Source organism: Coregonus clupeaformis, chromosome 20, assembly GCF_020615455.1.
Source record: "Coregonus clupeaformis isolate EN_2021a chromosome 20, ASM2061545v1, whole genome shotgun sequence".
NCBI classification, from domain to species: Eukaryota; Metazoa; Chordata; class Actinopteri; order Salmoniformes; family Salmonidae; genus Coregonus; species Coregonus clupeaformis.
In genome coordinates, this window is record NC_059211.1 from 51,739,684 (window position 1) to 51,755,413 (window position 15,730).

Sequence of the window (15,730 nt, forward strand, 5' to 3'; positions counted from 1 at the left end):
TGTGGTCTGATGAGACAAAAATAGAGCTTTTTGGTCTAAACTCCACTCACCGTGTTTGGAGGAAGAAGAAGGATGAGTACAACCCCAAGAACACCATCCCAACCGTGAAGCATGGAAGTGGAAACATCATTCTTTGGGGATGCTTTTCTGCAAAGGGGACAGGACGACTGCACCGTATTGAGGGGAGGATGGATGGGGCCATGTATCGCGAGATCTTGGCCAACAACCTCCTTCCCTCAGTAAGAGCATTGAAGATGGGTTGTGGCTGGGTCTTCCAGCATGACAACGACCCGAAACACACAGCCAGGGCAACTAAGGAGTGGCTCCGAAAGAAGCATCTCAAGGTCCTGGAGTGGCCTAGCCAGTCTCCAGACCTGAACCCAATAGAAAATCTTTGGAGGGAGCTGAAAGTCCGTATTGCCCAGCGACAGCCCCAAAACCTGAAGGATCTGGAGAAGGTCTGTATAGAGGAGCGGGCCAAAATCCCTGCTGCAGTGTGTGCAAACCTGGTCAAGACCTACAGGAAACGTATGATCTCTGTAATTGCAAACAAAGGTTTCTGTACCAAATATTAAGTTCTGCTTTTCTGATGTATCAAATACTTATGTCATGCAATAAAATGCAAATGAATTACTTAAAAATCATACAATGTGATTTTATGGATTTTTGTTTTAGATTCTGTCTCTCACAGTTGAAGTGTACCTATGATAAAAATTACAGACCTCTACATGCTTTGTAAGTAGGAAAACCTGCAAAATTGGCAGTGTATCAAATACTTGTTCTCCCCACTGTAAATGACTTACACAACTAATTAATATAAACAATACAATAGTGACATATACAATAGTGACATGCATCATATATGATATAGTGGAAAATATCCATCATACTAACGTTTGTAGGATATGACAATTGTTGGAAATAATTTCCCCAATTCAGCAGTTGGGGGAGCTTTCAGGTCAGGACTTTCAGGTCAGGTCATGACCAGCAGCAGCCTTAGGAGTTGTCATCTCATGCTGAAGCTACCGGTAGTGAGTCTATTTCATTCAACTCAACCATGGCATCATTTCTAGATGTGCACTTATGCCTACCAAAAAAAGGAAAAAGGAAAAACAATTAGACACCTGACCTCATCATATTAACATGAAAAAGTGTTACAGTAGCTAACAAAGACAGCAGCAATGGTTGCCAACTATCGTCTAGCCTACATTTTCAAAGAAAATTAGCTAGCAAGTTTGACAAGAATCTGTCAAATTTTTCAATTGTTTATCCCAGCCTGTACTTACGGACTGAAAACGAGAGCTTATTGTGCAGAGTGTGTTTCACAGTACCTTCCCTCCTCTATGTCCAGGATGTTTTCCGGAAGACGCACATTCAGGGTCTCGGGCAGCAGGAAGACCACACATCCGCTGCCAATGGCGGTGGCGGCGAAGATAAGTGGGGGCGTGAACACCCAATAGTCCTCCAGCAGCATGACCATGGGGACCAGGGAGCCCCCCATACGCCCCATGAAGGAGGTGTAACCTAAACCACACTGTCTGTACGAGGAGGGGAGTGCAAAGGGCGTGTTACCACAGTCTATCCTGGGGTCTCATTTAGAAAAGTTGCCTAGTTTCTTAGCTACATTTCACAGTCAACTCTTAAAATGTGAGGAAACAAATGTATCCATAGTGGACAAAGTAGACTGTCAACCAGAATTGGGAACCGCACAAGACTAAGAATGACAAAAGTTTGAGAATGACCAATCAGACAATTCAACCATCATCAAAGAAAGTAAGGTGATTTAGGAGTAGTGTGCATATACACGTAAGTTACTGCGCTAGTTTCACAGTTGCTCTTACCTGACAACGGTGGGATAGAGCTCAGCTGTGTAGAGAAAAGCTGTAGTGAAAGCAGCTTCTGAGAAACCCTTCCCCACCACAGCTATGCAAGTGCGAAGCAGGGCATTTTCTGGATGAAGAAAAAACAAGGATAGGATAAGAACAAGGGTGTCGTGATCCCCAAAAATCTGAGGGGCCACAAAGTATGTGAGGATGGCTGGGGTGTAAGTTGGGAGAATTTTGCATTTTTCACCTGAAACAGCTTTTTCCAGAAATCTAGAGCCACAATCATTATGCTTAATTCTATGTAAAAAAAAAAATGTATATTTTCCTATATATCTAAGCATACCTCTTGAGCTGGCTGTATCCTCCTGACTGCTGGTTCTTTTTTAAAGAAACTAAATATGCTTCTCTGCATCTCTGCTAAAATCTGGGTAAAATATTGAAAGGAATGTGAGTCTTATTTAGTACATTTAGTTATTACTTGCTTTTCTAAAGTCTACCAACCTTACCAGCAGGCATGCCAGCTAAGATAGTTAGGCAAGCTAGCTACTCTAAAAGGCTCTGCATGGTCAATCCGACATCTGAAGTGGCCGTACAGCTGCGATGCAGCCTCTGCAGATGTCAGGACTTTCATACTTTTTGCGCTTAGCAGAGCAGAGCACAGCTATTGTGAAGGAAGTTGTCAAGGAAGTGAGTTTGTGTTTATACAGGACGTACGGCCCCCACCTACCGTCAACCAATCATGTCAATGCGGAGCTATACGGAGCCCTCCACATTGTTACAAACTTTGAGAGGCGCACAGCAATGCGGTACGGAGCTTGATTTGGCCTCTGCATGCCTCCAGAGGCTCTGCAATTGCATCACACCCTCCATACGAAGCCTCCGACCACATTTTCGAATCAAGCATAAATTGGCTTTGACTTGATCGATAGCCTGAAATAGGTTCTTGATAGCAAGTTATGAGGAATGTCCACATACTTTTGTACATAGTGTATCTGGGCTAGCTAAAGCCAACTTTACAAAATTGCTAGGTGGCTAGTAGTATTAAATTGTAGTAAATCTGACTAAATTACTCACCCAAGTATAATATATTATACTTCTAAATATTATTTACATATCAATGTTTAAAAAATAATCCAGGACAATATTCAGAAAGTATTTCAAAACCCACACAAGGTAGGCTATTTCATTGACAACGATTCTTACTTCTGTAACAATAAAAAAATGCAAACAACTAGAGACTTTTCAGAGACTTTCAAAATATAGATAACCTCTCTCAAAAACAATTTTTACAGACCAGGCCTGACACGAAATATTTAAATAGTAGCTTACTTTGACAACAATTCAGTGAATGCAACAAGTATTAGATAGAGAGATAAAGAGAGAAGATACAAAACAACAACTGTTCAGAGACCATTTTAAAAAGTACACATTTTCCCTATAAGATTTGTAGGACAAATTAACGTCCCTGTCACTTGAGTGTTTGGATTTAGCCTACAACATGCCATGCAACTTCTTGAAGCACGGCCCCATCCTACAAAGTGGCACAAAATGTAAAAATAGTAGCCTACTTTGACAACAATTTAAGTAAATGCAACAAGTATTAGATAGAGAAAGTTTCAGGAATAAAATCAAAATGCACCCACACAAAGTAGGCTATTGGATTGACAATTATTCTTACTTCTGTAACAATGTAAAAATGCGAACAACTATTCAGAGACAATTTCAAAATGCAGATAACCTCTCTCAATAACATTTTGTACAGACTAGGCCTGACACAAAATGTAGAAATAGTAGCCTACTTTGATAAAAAGTACACAATTTCCCGATAACATTTGTAGGACAGATTATACAGTGAGGGAAAAAAGTATTTGATCCCCTGCTGATTTTGTACGTTTGTCCACTGACAAAGAAATGATCAGTCTATACTTTTAATGGTAGGTTTATTTGAACAGTGAGAGACAGAATAACAACAAAAACATCCAGAAAAACGCATGTCAAAAATGTTATCAATTGATTTGCATTTTAATGAGGGAAATAAGTATTTGACCCCCTCTCAATCAGAAAGATTTCTGGCTCCCAGGTGTCTTTTATACAGGTAACGAGCTGAGATTAGGAGAACACTCTTAAGGGAGTGCTCCTAATCTCAGTTTGTTACCTGTATAAAAGACACCTGTCCACAGAAGCAATCAAACAATCAGATTCCAAACTCTCCACCATCTTGTCAATGATCTCAAGGCAGCTGGGACCATAGTCACCAAGAAAACAATTGGTAACACACTATGCCGTGAAGGACTGAAATCCTGCAGCGCCCGCAAGGTCCCCCTGTTCAAGAAAGCACATATACAGGCCCGTCTGAAGTTTGCCAGTGAACATCTGAATGATTCAGAGGATAACTGGGTGAAAGTGTTGTGGTCAGATGAGACCAAAATGGAGCTCTTTGGCATCAACTCAACTCGCCGTGTTTGGAGGAGGAGGAATGCTGCCTATGACCCCAAGAACACCATCCCCACCGTCAAACATGGAGGTGGAAACATTAGGCTTTGGGGGACAGGACAACTTCACCGCATTAAAGGGACGATGGACGGGGCCATGTACCGTCAAATCTTGGGTGAGAACCTCCTTCCCTCAGCCAGGGCATTGAAAATGGGTTGTGGATGGGTATTCCAGCATGACAATGACCCAAAACACATGGCCAAGGCAACAAAGGAGTGGCTCAAGAAGAGGCACATTAAGGTTCTGGGGTGGCCTAGCCAGTCTCTAGACCTTAATCCCATAGAAAATCTGTGGAGGGAGCTGAAGGTTCGAGTTGCCAAACGTCAGCCTCGAAACCTTAATGACTTGGAGAAGATCTGCAAAGAGGAGTGGGACAAAATCCCTCCTGAGATGTGTGCAAACCTGGTGGCCAACTACAAGAAACGTCTGACCTCTGTGATTGCCAACAAGGGTTTTGCCACCAAGTACTAAGTTATGTTTTGCAGAGGGGTCAAATACTTATTTCCCTCATTAAAATGCAAATCAATTTATAACATTTTTGACATGCGTTTTTTTTGGATTTTTGTTTTGTTATTCTGTCTCTCACTGTTCAAATAAACCTACCATTAAAATTATAGACTGATAATTTCTTTGTCAGTGGGCAAACTTACAAAATCAGCAGGGGATCAAATACTTTTTCCCTCACTGTACATATTTCACACTGTCACATTAGTGTTTGCATTTAGCCTGCAACATGACATGGAGCTTCTGGAAGCACGACCCCTTCCTGCAAAGTGGCACAGAATAAGTAGAGCACCCAAAGGAGGTTTCTACACATCTCCAACTCTTTGCCCTGCGTCCACTCCGGATGCACACCACACACCCTCTCTTGCGCCCTTCAAACTTCACCAGAGAGTGACCTGCTTTCAAATTATGAGTAACAACTCGGTCCACACCCCTCTGTACCACACTGTTGGCTCCCCCCTTTCCTACCACTGTAGCCATCACAAAGTGAATGCACAATCTGCATTTTGAATGCCTTCAGGGACCAGCGCCTGTGGTTTATGGGAAGGGGCCTTTGCAGGGTCCCCCATACAATGTATGCATTTATGATGGAAATGTTGAGCATCCGCCAAAACACATACTTCCAACATTTTCTGCCTGTGTGTCCAACATTCTATTAGCTCCTCAGTTGGTCAAGATGGTCAACGCCGCCCATTTTCTTGTTGTAATCCATTAAAGCTCTGGAACAGATACAAGTTTGTTCTGCCTGAACTTGGACACTAGTTTGAGGATGTCCTTCCCTGAGCAGTTTGTGGACAGAAAATCTATTTTGTCCCTCCACCGACACACCTTTACATTATCTGCAGACCATTTTACACTCTGTCCTCTCTGGAGCTTTCCCCTCCATAATGGCCTTGGGGAAGTTCTTACGATTGGGCCTTACTATGCCACAACAATCAGTGCGGTGGATGCCCATGAGTGCTCCCTATGGGCATGACGCCTCTGGATAAGAGTCCCAGGATGAGAGAAAAAGCAACTGTGATATGCATATATCAAGTAGAAGAGCAACTGAGTTTTAAACCACTGCATTGATATTTTGTGAGTTGTTTTAATATGGCAGAAACACTTCAATACAGCATCTTAAACCCAAGATGAGTGTGCATAGGGTGTTTTTAATAACCTAAAATGTAGGACCATGTTGATTTGCCACAAAAGCCTCAAACTACTGCATCATACAGGAAGAGGAAGTGAGGTCATAGGTCTACCTGTGGGGATAGCGGTATTGAGAGCTATCAGCGCTCCTGTGATGATGAGAGACCACGCCTGTCCATTTCTTCGCCCAATGCGATCCAAGGCGAAGTAGGTCCCCACTTTGGCTGGGACTTCAATGGCGCCGTAGACAAAATGAGTGAGGTACATGTTCAGACCAAACCCTGTAATCTTAAAGCTGATCCCATAGTATGCGAACGCCACAGCAAACCTTTTGGAGGTAAATAGGTAAAACCATTACTTGCGGTTTTCAGTGAGTGCTCTACATATATTATAATCAGTAACTGTGGAAACTTAAAATATGAGTAAGTGAAAGAGAGTATGAAAGAGAAACATTTTATGGGGCAGAATGTTTTAATAAAAATTAGTTGAAAGAGAAATCATGGAGATTGCAGGCCTAAACTGGACACAAACACACATGCACACACACACACACCTATTTCTCTTCCACTCTCGCCCTAGCTTAGGGGCAGGCAGACTCTCTAAGTCTCCAATCAAAGTTATAGGTGGAATCATGGACCTTTCAGGCCTAAACTGGAGACAAACACACTCATGCACACACACACACATTTTCTTCCCACTCTCCCTAGATTCTCTAATTGTCTGTCTCTAATCGAAAAGGTCAAGGGTGAAACATATTATATTTTTTCCTCATACCAGAATATTCCTGAGCAAATTGTGATTTTCCTGAGCTTGGGTGTCTTGACCAGATCCAAGTAGGAATAGTCCTTCTTGGCAACCTCAGAAACAGTTACCTTCCTCAAAGTCTAAGATAAGAATGAATTAGAATATAAAGTTCAGAGATTAAGGTTCAGATTAATTTTATTAGTCAAGTTCCAGTAGAATAATTTTGGTCTATAATGTTGATGACATTTTATTCTATAATGGTCAATAGGTAATAAGCAGAGCTTTGCAAAACTTATTTTAAAATACATTTGGACAAAATGTAAAACCTCCAAGATAAATTGTATTTTGTACTAACGTTTTCATTCAACTGTTTCATGAATTTCAGGATTTATCAATTTGTTCTCAAACACATGTATTTTAAGACATTAAAAAATGATGGTGTTTCATTCACATTTCATTCAATTATGTATTTATTGTGCCTTCAGAAAGTATTCATAGCCCTTGACTTTTCCCATTTTGTTGTGCTACAGCCTGAATTCAAAATTGATAAAATTGATATCTTTTCTCACCCATCTACACACAATGCTCCATAATGTTTTTTTTTTTTTTACATGTTTTTATTCTGTACAGGCTTCCTTCTTTTCACTACAATGTTGTTGATGCATCCTCAGTTTTCTCCTATCACAGCCATTAAACTCTGAAACTGTTTTAAAGTCACCATTGGCCTCATATTGAAATCCCTGAGTGGTTTCCTTCCTCTCTGGTCTTTGTGGTTGAATCTGTGTTTCACTGCTGTCATGACTCTCCCTAGGTGAGGATCAAAGGCCTCATATCAGCTTGGCAAATGGCCGACAACAACCAGACCTCTTACCCACAGGGGGGGCTGTGCCAGTGTTGACACCTTAATACTGCCATAAATTAGAGATAGGAGAATCTATCTCTGGCCCTCTAGTATGGTGAAAGGAATGTCCTTTGTTTCAGAGACAAAAACTTCAACATCTAACAATGAACATTGGGACAATTTATTTCAACATCCAAACGTTGGGAATGATGAGAAATGGAGTATGGAAAATTAATGTATATTTTGTGATGTCATAAAAAATTGTATAAAGGCGTTATAACGAATACATTGTGACTTGAAGAGCTTTTACACTGTGTATATCAGGTTTAAATCCTTTACGTTGGGTAGAAAATATCAAGGAGGAAGACAATGTTTTCGTGAAGATAGGAATGTGATTTTAGCTTTCTAACAAAATCATAGTGATAATAATACTTTTACCTCGTAACTAGCCACGCCCGAGGGAGCTCAGAGAGCGTGTCAGTATGACGGAAACGCCCCTCTTTACCAGAGTGCATAAAAGACTGAGATAAGAATGATCAGATCAGACTAGACGGACCTCAAGCTGCAGCTTTTGTCCATATTGGTCCCGATCCTGAAAATCAACACGAGGTGAAGACGACAAAGTTGCCTCCGCTAACAATCAATGTTACGGCTGAGTAGCTGTTCTAAGTACTGTATCTAAGAAGGTGAATTTAAGTTGGACCATCCTGTTACTCTCTTCAAACCATCGTCTACTACACTGCTCTCGTCACCCCACAGGGGATCATCGACACGGCTGATTAGCCATCCTCAGAAGACCACTTCCAGAACGAGTGAAAGTAAACAGACGACTAAGAAGAAGGACATTGTGACCTCTTGTGGACAATCTGAGCCTTACATCTGAGCTTTACATCTAAAAGGCCATCCGAAAAGAGAAGGCCCAATCGACCCTTCCCACGAAGGCCTGGGTCCAACAGAGACGATGAAGAAAAACACGTAAATACATGCATTACTTCTTACCAAATGGGCGGCAGTTCTGGGCAAAGTATTAGGATTACTATGAGCGTAGGTCCATGTGTATCCAAGTGTTTTAACTCGCCATCTTTTGTAACAAGTGTCATATTGTGTTAGTCCGCTAGGGACCCGTTTTCATTGTATTAAGTTTCTAATTCCTACCTATACCGTGTATACCAATTTGTGAGTCGCTCTGGCTAAGAGCGTCTGCTAAATGACGTTAATGTGCCCTTGAGCAAGGCACTTAACCCTAATTGCTCCTGTAAGTCGCTCTGGATAAGAGCGTCTGCTAAATGACTAAAATGTAAATGTAAAATGTATGTGTTTGTATCTTGTGTTATCATTTTAATTAGTTAGTAAATAAATAATTAAATACATTTGTGTGGTACGGAATGATCAGTAAGACCTGGGTTCGTGCAGACTTAAAGAGCCTACGACTTTCAGAATGAGACTGATATGAGGTAAATGATTAATAAATGACTGTTAAATGATAAGCGTTATCGTGAGTTAATTCGGGAAATGGTAACTCGTTAAACAACTTTTCCCGTGGTGCCCCAAATTCCTAATGAGTTCATTGTTACATGAATAATTGAATCTAGTAACAATTAAACATAGTAGGTAATTATTCGATAAATAATAGTCATCACAATAATGAAAGGCACGCCACGACACTGCTAGACTGAGGGACCTTACAAATAATTGTATGTGTGGGGTACAGAGATGAGGTAATCATTCAAAAAATGTTTAACACTTATTGCAAACAGAGTGAGTCCATGCAACTTATTATGTGACTTGTTAAGATTTTTTTTACTCCTGAACTTGTTTAGGCCTTCCATAACAAAGGGATAGTTATTGACTCAAGAAATTTCAGCTTTTCATTTAACTAATTTGTAAGAATTTTGAAAAAATAATTCCACTTTGACATTATGGGATATTTTGTGTAGGCCAGTGACAAAACCAATCTAAATTTGATGAATTTTTTATTCAGGCTGTAACACAACAAAATGTGGAAAAAGTCAAGGGATGTGAATACTTTCTGAAGGTACTGTATTTACATTTATTTTTTGATAGCAACCAGGGCTGGGGTCAATTCCATTTCAATTCCAGTCAATTCAGGAAGTGTACTGAAATTACAATTACAAATCCAATTCCCTTCAATGCTTTTCAATTAGACAAATGTGGAAATATATATATTTTTGTACATTCTGAATTGATTGGAATTTTAATTGAATTGACCCCAACCCTGATAGCAACACATTATTAAACTGAGAAGAAAGAGTCCCCAGTGTGCACCTGGGTTGGTTGACTCACCTCAGTATCTAGTTTGGCAGTGTAACCATACTTCCCATTCATTTTGGCACACTGCACCAAATACTTCTTTGCCTCCTTTACTTTGCCATTGGCCAGTAGCCATCTGGCAGACTCTGGTATCCACCTAAATGAAGAAGAAAAAATCTGGACATTATATTTGTCATTATCCACTGCTGTAACAGGATAATATCTTGGACTCAAAATCCGAGATTCAAACCATTAGCACATTGATTCATTAATAACCTTTAATAATAATACACTTTAATCCTTGATCAATCACTGTACTGTTATTCATTTTGTTTCATTCGTAACTCTACATTAGATGTACTGCATAACGCTAACAGGTGGGAACACACCATACGTGCATCTTCTTTTCCATTGGCAACTTTGGCTTGATTGGGCGTTATTCCAATGATGTCATAACATTATATGCATAATTATATACAGTATTAACTATACATAGGTACAGTATGTCATGGCTATGATGTTATTGACTATGGGGTATTCAGGTCTTGCTCCAAAACCACTTCTATAGTATCACAGCAAAAATCTGTAAGATACTGTCCTTTCTTTTTTTTAAATAGTCTGTTTATTGAGATTTTGTGAAATTTTAAGTATAGAGATGGACAGATTAATCAATTAATTTCCTTCCCACATTTGACATAGATATACTGTCCTTTACAGGGTTGGACTTCATTCCATTTCAATTCAGGAAGTACACTGAAATTCAAGTTTACTTCCTGAATTGACTGAATTGAAATGGCATTGTCCCCAACCTGGAGTTTTCCTAGCCCCATCTTACCACCAGGAGATGATAGCAACGATGCAGGGGGACGTCACAACCAGCATGAGATATCTCCAGTCTCGTATGAAGTATGCCAACAGGGCCAGGAGCATATTGCCCACACTCCAGCCCAGACTGATGATGGTCCCTGTGAAGGTGCGATGCTTAATGTCCGTCCACTCTATACCTGGAGGGAAAAACACATCAACACAACTGCAACTTAAACAGCATTTATGGGATAGGTCAAAAATAATTTTATTGTCAGGGCAGTCCTTGAGGACTGAATTTGGGCCCATTGCTTTAAAACTACTGTCTGGGATCTGGGAATCTGTTCAATGGTCATTTCAATTCTTGATGAAGCCTCAAACGGTCTTTCACTATCATAACCCAAAATATAACATTTTATACCTTTATTGTTCTCAAACAAGAATGTAAACAGACCATGTATAGCTTTGTTTAAAACTATCATGTGGATGTCATGGACTGTCAGTCCTTGCATCTGGAGTGCTGTCTATACATTTTAGAGGGGTTACATTTCCCAGTGGATGTTCAGTCCTTCCATCCATAGCTCGGTCTATGAATTTGAGTGTGGCTGCATTGTTGTTGTTTGAACTGCAGATTGCCCCTTTAATCAACACTTATCATGTTATAGGAAACCAGGAGGGGGTAAAAGATCATAATAGTACTCAGGGCAAGCGTGGTAATGGTCATTCCCGTCAGCGCGACTCCACAGAGGGTCCTGGTCACGGCAAACATGACGTAAGAGACAGAGAAGGCGGACATGGTTCCAAACACGGCACTGGCCACGAAGGACACTAGGATCATGGGCTTCCGACCAAATCTGCAGCAGGAGAGAAAGGTGAAAGATTCAGAGTTTTATGCAGCAGTCTTCACTGTCTGACCATGCCACAAAATACAGAAGTACAGCGCTTTCTCTCCAAAAAATGTATTTTAACCACTCGCCCTAACCCTGACCTTAATCCAAACGTTAACCTGACTAACTTGGTCATTGATTCTGACGATATAGCCAATTTAGTCATTTGTAGCATGGTCATCTAGTCAGTAAGGACATTTTCTTTCATTGTGACCATTACTCTGCAGATAATGTTTGACTGTCTACGTCTATCGAGACCGTGTTAAGAAAGCAATGCCAATTTTCTTGGTTCATGTTGAGAAAAGACAACACAGTTTTGAAACATGGTCAGGCCTATGTTTTGTAAATTACGTTTGTATGCAAGATGCTGTGGTCAGGTGGTAACGTGCATGGCATGTACTGTAAATGTTGAATTTGGGAACATTAATATTGTTAAATATTTGTCATAGTTATTTACCATAGAACCATTAGATTATAATAGGATAAATAACATACTTATCTGAGAGATATCCAAATATAACTGCACCGATTGTGACTCCAATGAAAAAGAAAGTAGCAACGGCCTGGTTTAATTTCTTATTGTCACACACCAAATCCCACTATGAAAAAAACAAATTAACAGAATTAACCCCCAGTTCCACCAGTTTTCCACCAGTTTTCCCAAAAGCATCCCAAGGTGTCATAAAACAGCAAACAAGGTCTTTCACACTACAATGTCAAAAGAAAAAATCCAAGCCAGCACAGTCTGGTTTGGGTCAGCCAAGTAGTGTGAAAGGAGTAAAGACTTTGGCTGCAGCCTCACGACCGCATAAAATTCCACATGACCATTGAGTCACGGTAATCTCCTTTTATACACTCTGGACATGCTTTGGTAGTACCCAACTAACTAACAACCATCAAGTCCTAATGGCCTGGTACTCGGGGTTCTATTGTCCCTCTAACCACTCTGACATCAATGCAAATGCAATCGAAAATCACATAAAATGCTTATCAGCAAAACAGTATCATGCTTTTACATTTACATTTACATTTACATTTTAAAACTCAACTCACTGTGATGATCAATTTAAAGAAAGACGTTCAACAGCAGGTTGAAACTGAGTGAAATTCATGGACATGGATGTTGTTTCAAAGCCTGGCACAACGAAATGGTCAGTGCTTTCTAAGGTGATGATTAATTCAAAACACCCATACGAATATTAAAGTTTATGCAATCGCATAGGCTTATGATCTCAAGCCCGAAAAAAAACCTGAATTAAAATTATGATTGTGTCGTTATACAATACATAGCCTACCGCATATTATGGATGGCAGAAAAACTGATTTACTAAAGACGTATTTTTGGTAATTCCCAGCTGCACATGATGATGGAGCACATGATGACTGGGATTTCTATCAGTGTGACAAAGTCATAGGTCACACGTTATTTGGATACAGTGGGGAAAACAAGTATTTGATACACTGCCGATTTTGCAGGTTTTCCTATTTACAAAGCATGTAGAGGTCTGTAATTTTTATCATAGGTACACTTCAACTGTGAGAGACGGAATCTAAAACAAATATCCAGAAAATCACATTGTGTGATTTTTAAGTAATAAATTTGCATTTTATTGGGTCTCTCACAGTTGAAGTGTACCTATGATAAATGCACCGTATTGAGGGGAGGATGGATGGGGCCATGTATCGCAAGATCTTGGCCAACAACCTCCTTCCCTCAGTAAGAGCATTGAAGATGGGTTGTGGCTGGGTCTTCCAGCATGACAACGACCCGAAACACACAGCCAGGGCAACTAAGGAGTGGCTCCGAAAGAAGCATCTCAAGGTCCTGGAGTGGCCTAGCCAGTCTCCAGACCTGAACCCAATAGAAAATCTTTGGAGGGAGCTGAAAGTCCGTATTGCCCAGCGACAGCCCCAAAACCTGAAGGATCTGGAGAAGGTCTGTATAGAGGAGTGGGCCAAAATCCCTGCTGCAGTGTGTGCAAACCTGGTCAAGACCTACAGGAAACGTATGATCTCTGTAATTGCAAACAAAGGTTTCTGTACCAAATATTAAGTTCTGCTTTTCTGATGTATCAAATACTTATGTCATGCAATAAAATGCAAATGAATTACTTAAAAATCATACAATGTGATTTTATGGATTTTTGTTTTAGATTCTGTCTCTCACAGTTTAAGTGTACCTATGATAAAAATTACAGACCTCTACATGCTTTGTAAGTAGGAAAACCTGCAAAATCGGCAGTGTATCAAATACTTGTTCTCCCCACTGTAGTCAACAACAGATCTGTAGATGCTCAATCTATCACCCTATCAACTTATCAACTGCATCTCTGTTGATATGCAACAGCTTGCTCAGGTTAAGGCTTCGGTTAGGGCTACAATTTAGGATTAGGGAAAAGGGAAAGAGGGATACCTAGTCAGTTGTACAACTGAATGCGCTCAACTGAAATGTGTCTTCCGCATTTAACCCCTTAATCGACATCCAAGTCATCGGCGCCCGGGGAAGGTTAGCGGATAGTTAGTTTAATAATTGTTGAGAGTTAGTTGAACACCTACAACCTATATACAAACCATCTATTGCAATATCACAAACACCTCATTACCACAAATCCCCACATCCTCATACAATTCATAGAAGATGGTATAGCCATAATAAATGAAAACCAATGGAATGGATAAGAAGATCAAATACTGTGTTACATATCCTATGGTTATGAATCTGATTGGCCATCTCTTGGTAAAATATGCATGTATAAAAAATTACTATGACAGTGCTATTTATAGCTACACAAGCCAACCACTATTCTATCAAATATTCAGTTGGAGTTACTGTAGTAATAGAAACACATGATATTGGTGAAGTTGTACAGTGTATGCCAGACAGTTTGAACTGTATTTTTTATTTATTTTATTTTATTTTCTCACAACCAGGGTAACAATTAACATGATCTGCATGTTCACGAAGCATACATTAGACATCTATAAGCATATCAACGTGACATTACATCTACATAAGGCATCGAACCCACCATTGGACCACCATTGTGGACAACAGTGTTAATAATGACCTTACCTGAGTGGCAGTGGTGGAGGTGAACTGGGAGCGGTCGTACACCCAGCCATCCTGGCACGGCACCGACACGGACACATTGGTGTAGTTGGTGTGGCCAAGGTCAAGGGTCACCACAGTGGCAAAGGCCCTGCAGGAGCTGAATGAGCCGTCGGCTTCGCGAGGGACCCTGAGGGCCAACGTCATGGGGTCGGCCAGGGTTTGGGTTCCATCTCCAGGGATCCCGAGGGCGCAGTGGTGTGGAGGCACACCCGAGATGAAGTTGTGTAGGAGAAAGTGGAGGGGGAGAATGACCCTGGGCAAGCAGAGCAAGTGGAGCACCAGGAACTGAAACTTGGAGAAGCCACCCACTTCGTCCAGGACCTCCTCGAACCTCATCCCGAGAGCGTTGGTAAGAGTATGAGTGAGCGTGTGTGTAAAGCCAGACAACACAGTCCTCCTCTTTCCTTCTTCCCTCTCTCTTTCTCTTTATTTCTGTATCTCCCTTTCTTTTCTCTGTCTTCTCTCCCCCAGGAATAGGATTATCTCAATGTGGAGTACCCAACAGAGGGAGGGTCTTATTCCGTGTGAGTGTGAAAATTGAGGCATGCCATAGGCCTGGTTTCTGATTCCCCCACTATCTGTGGCTAATCCCAATATAGTACAGTACTCCTCGTAGCATTTCATAAAGCTAGTTTCTGTCGTACGCCTGTGGAACTGTGAGAGACACAAAAACTCTGTGAAATCGTATTCACAGGGATCCTCTTCACCAGAAATTCTCATCTGACCAACAGCGAAAAAGCTGATCTAATACATTAGCTTTGGAGAGAGCTCCTTCCTGAAATCCATCGTAATAGTGCTGGTTGTATAAGATGTAAACTAATGACCAGATAGACGTAATAATGAAGATTATCCCTGTCTAACTCTTGAGCATATGCTGGCTTCCACCTATGATTTGAAAACGTGCATTTTATACTGAACAAAAACATAAACGCAACATGCAACAATTTCAACGATTTTACTGATTTACAGTTCATATAAGGAAATCAGTTAATTGAAATGAATTCATTAGGCACTAATCTATGAATTTCACATGACTGGGCAGGGGCGCAACCACTTGGGAGCCAGGCCCAGCCAATCAGAATGAGTTTTTCCCCACAAAAGGGCTTTATTAGGGACA

At 40.7% G+C, this 15,730-nt stretch overlaps 1 protein-coding gene across 1 annotated transcript; it reads right to left on the reverse strand.

The window, feature by feature from the left end:
• Nucleotides 1-746: 746 nt before the first annotated feature.
• slc22a7a (solute carrier family 22 member 7a) lies at nt 747-15,070 on the reverse strand. The gene is made up of 10 exons (XM_045205804.1): nt 14,575-15,070; nt 11,997-12,100; nt 11,314-11,468; nt 10,646-10,814; nt 9,844-9,967; nt 6,729-6,838; nt 6,068-6,282; nt 1,842-1,950; nt 1,332-1,538; nt 747-1,087 (listed from the first exon to the last, which is right to left on the reverse strand). The coding sequence occupies exons 1-10, from the start codon at nt 14,947-14,949 to the stop codon at nt 1,012-1,014; spliced, it is 1,644 nt and encodes a 547-aa protein (XP_045061739.1). The 5' UTR covers nt 14,950-15,070; the 3' UTR covers nt 747-1,011.
• Nucleotides 15,071-15,730: the final 660 nt, after the last annotated feature.